This window comes from Myotis davidii, unplaced genomic scaffold (genome assembly GCF_000327345.1).
Source record: "Myotis davidii unplaced genomic scaffold, ASM32734v1 scaffold420, whole genome shotgun sequence".
NCBI classification, from domain to species: Eukaryota; Metazoa; Chordata; class Mammalia; order Chiroptera; family Vespertilionidae; genus Myotis; species Myotis davidii.
In genome coordinates this window covers 1098473-1101998 of record NW_006294421.1, presented here as the reverse complement: position 1 = coordinate 1101998, position 3526 = coordinate 1098473, and the positions used below count along the sequence as shown (strand labels likewise).

Below are 3526 nucleotides of genomic sequence, written 5' to 3'. Positions count from 1 at the left end.
CCCAGTGGGAGATGTGCAGGAGGCAGCTGATCGATGTTTCTCTCTCATCGATGTTTCTGACTCTCTATCTCTCTCCCTTCCTCTCTGTAAAAAATCAATAAAATATATTTTAAAAAAAAGTATAAGAATCCCACAAATAACTAGTATAGATGTAGATCTGTTCTATTAGCATCTGTGTCCATTTCAAGGTTGATGGACTTTATAAACTCTTCTAGATTCTCTACAGATTCTTTACTGTTGCTTCTGCTACTACAACCTTTCCTGCCAATTGAAAAAAATTTATTTATTTGATGTGATAGTCACTGAATATTTATAATGTATGAGATACTAAGATAGGTATTTTGAGGGAGAGGATAATAAAACCCAGTCAAAGAACTTTTAATCTGATTTTGATTTGCATATTACCCATAAATTTATTATGTTAATTTTAAATTAGAGGCTGGTAAACATTTTCTGGAAAGGACCAGACTATAAATATTTTCCTCTTTGCAGACCAGATAGTCTCTTTCACAACTACTCAAATTTGCCACTCCAGCATGAAAACAGCCAAAGACAATACATAGTTTAATGAGTGTGGCTGTGTTACGATAAAATTTTATTTACAACAAAATATAATTTACAAACATATTAGAACTTTGGGCTTTAGTTTGGTGACTCTAATACCATATAAAGTTATTCAGAATAAGTAATTTAAAATAATTAATTTATACTAAGTAATTTAAAATAACAAAAAAATAATCAAAAAGGGCTGAACTAAATGAGCACTAAGCTCTTTCACAGCAGCCAGTTTACTTTGCTGGGTTTTTTTCTTCCCTGCTTCACTAGTAATGGTCACTCCAATCCATCAAAACAAATACCTTATCACTGTGGCTAACAATGACACCAAATAAATTATACAGTAAAAAACAAACAAAACTACTCTTAACATGATCAAGAACTCAATAATTTGAAACTAAACAGTATATAGTATATTTTAACTAAGTAGATTTAAAACCAAAGATCTATTTGTCAAAGGCAAGTATGAATCATAAAAAACATAATAAGGCTTGGCTACCTTGTAAATTCCTTACCCAAACCCTTCAAGGGATGTGTCAAATTCAACAAAAGCTGGAGTAACTGAAGACCCATGAAGTCTGATGTCATGTGGAGTTGTCATGGAGACCAGACACTTTACCCGGGTCAGGGGTACAGTGCTTCCTTCGGCAGATTTTACCAAGCTCTTGCTTATCCGATAGTGGTTATCTTCATGTAAGCTGAAGACATTATCAGAACCCAGACCTTCCACAGACATGATCAGACTACCTGTAAATCAAAGACAATTTCTTGGGAAAAGTGTCACATAGGTTTCTAAAATAATGACTTTACAAGGCTGATTTATTTTTATTATAAACTACAGTTTTAATGTACTTTATGTTCATTTTAAAACTTAAATAGCCCATGTTTCCTTTTTTTACATATTACTAAAGTAATAAGCACACTGTAGAAATGTTAGAAACCAGAGCACCAATAACCACCATTCCAGCCACTGTTACAATATAATTCAATAATAAATTATGGTTAATGGCTTTTATAAAAACCTGATTATACTTTTATGTCACAAAATTATTTATTACTAGAGGCCCGGTGCACAAAAATGCCTGCTGCGAGGGGAGGTGAGTGGGAGTCCCTCAGCCCGGCCTGCACCCTCTCACAGTCCAGGAGTCCTCTGGGGATGTCCTACTGAGAGGGCCTAAACTGTGCGGTCTGGCCTCCCTCTGTGGGCAATCAGGATCAGGGGGCGGCGCCGCCCCCATCATCCCGATGTGGCTGCCAATCGGCCTTTCACTGCAGGATGGACCAGCATCACCCCATCACCCTGCCGCTGCCGGCCTTTCTCTGTGGGATCAGCCCAGCCTAGTCACCCTACTGTGGCCGTGCTGGTGGCCTCCCTTTGCAGGAGGCGACCAGGCGGGCCCCTTCAATCGCCCCTCCACCACGGCTGGTCACCAACCCCCACCCCCATCGCTGTTCCCTCACTCTGCCTGCTGGCAAGTGCCTTGGCTGGCCTGGCGCTGTCGGCTCGCTGCTACCCCCACCCCCCCAAAGAAAAGGTCATTCTACCATTCGGTTGATCTGCATATTACGGTTTTATTATATAGGATTTTTTTTTTGAGAAAAAAACAAAATATTCTAGAAGCATTATATGAAATGAAACAGGTCATCTTTCTTATGGAAAAAATCAGAGATAAATGGCAGAAATTTCTTCCATTTTCTCTCCATTTTTAATTCTATTAAAATTAAATATGTGATCACAAAGTACTTAAATTAAGAAATTTCTATAGGCATGTAAATGATAATTTCAAGAATGAAAAGACAAACTTCAAACAGTTCTATTTTTCAGATATGGATTACAAATGTAATGAAGAAGATACTCCCTCTTGGGATAAATTACATGAATGTAACTGTTTCCCTTGTAAATGTGTTAAGCATTTAGGCTCAACCATAAACACAGTTCAATATTCTCCAAGATAAACTATTTTTATTTCTATTCTTTACAAAGCAAATCACAACTCAATTCTAAGGAACTGTGTAAAGTATAAAAACAACAGTAACAAAAAATATACATACATTTAAGAGATGTATATTAATTAATGTAAAAAACTGCAATACTTTTTGTTTTTCAATAAAATTGTGTTGGAACTCAAAAAAATCTTATTAAAGTTTTCAAAATACAGTATTCACTAAAAATGGATAATAATTTGCAGGGGAAAAAATTCATACTGAAATAATGACTGAAGGTTGCTGAAGCTCGGATTCACACCTGAACAAGAAGGGCTGAACTAAATGAGCACTGTTTTTTCACAGCAGCCAGTCTACTGTGCTAGGTTTTATTCTTCCCTGCTTCACTAGTAATGGTCACTCCAATCCATCAAAACAAACACCTTATCACTGTGGCTAACAATGACAGCAAATAAGTTATACAGTAAAAAACCACAAAACTACAGAATAAACATTGGGAGGAAATCTGGTGCAGATGAGGCGTCTACTGAGAACACCATCATAGCTTTTGAGTGGATGGAAATCTGTTGCTTCTCCATGTCAGGTGGGTAGGCAGGCCTACCTTCTGCTAGCCGCCTCCATCACCATTCTATCGGCCTGATGCAAGAACTCCTCTGCTTGGAGGTTCATCACCAATACTACTGCCTTCCTCCTCCCCAAGAAACTGCCTTCTCCTATTGTTGGCATTTCATTCTCAGCCATCCTCTCAGTAATGATTCTTGCAATGCACTGGGATATCAAAGTCCACGTGAACAAACCACCTAATACCTCACATTCAGTTTTATGAGACTCCTTTTCCCCAATGAGCTTCACCTCTAATTCCCTCAGAGCAATTTGGGCACGGTCCTCGGCTTGTTTCACTGCTCTAATTTTGGCTGCCATTGTTCCACCCCATTTTTCCAGTTTTTTCGTTCCATTTTTCTCACTACATTTGCTTTTTGATTGAGCCATTATTCTCGACTAGTGATCATCCTCTTCCTCCCAGCCT

General features: G+C 37.9%; 1 protein-coding gene across 4 annotated transcripts in view; it reads right to left on the bottom strand.

Annotated features, from left to right (window-relative positions):
* The window catches only part of WDFY3 (WD repeat and FYVE domain containing 3), a 182869-nt gene that overhangs the window by 107470 nt on the left and 71873 nt on the right, over positions 1 to 3526 (bottom strand). For all 4 annotated transcript variants that reach the window (XM_006768666.2, XM_006768667.2, XM_006768668.2 and 1 more), the window contains one exon: positions 1071 to 1302. In XM_006768666.2, coding sequence (XP_006768729.1) covers positions 1071 to 1302 — 232 coding nt within the window. The remainder of the gene's footprint in view (positions 1 to 1070; positions 1303 to 3526) is intronic.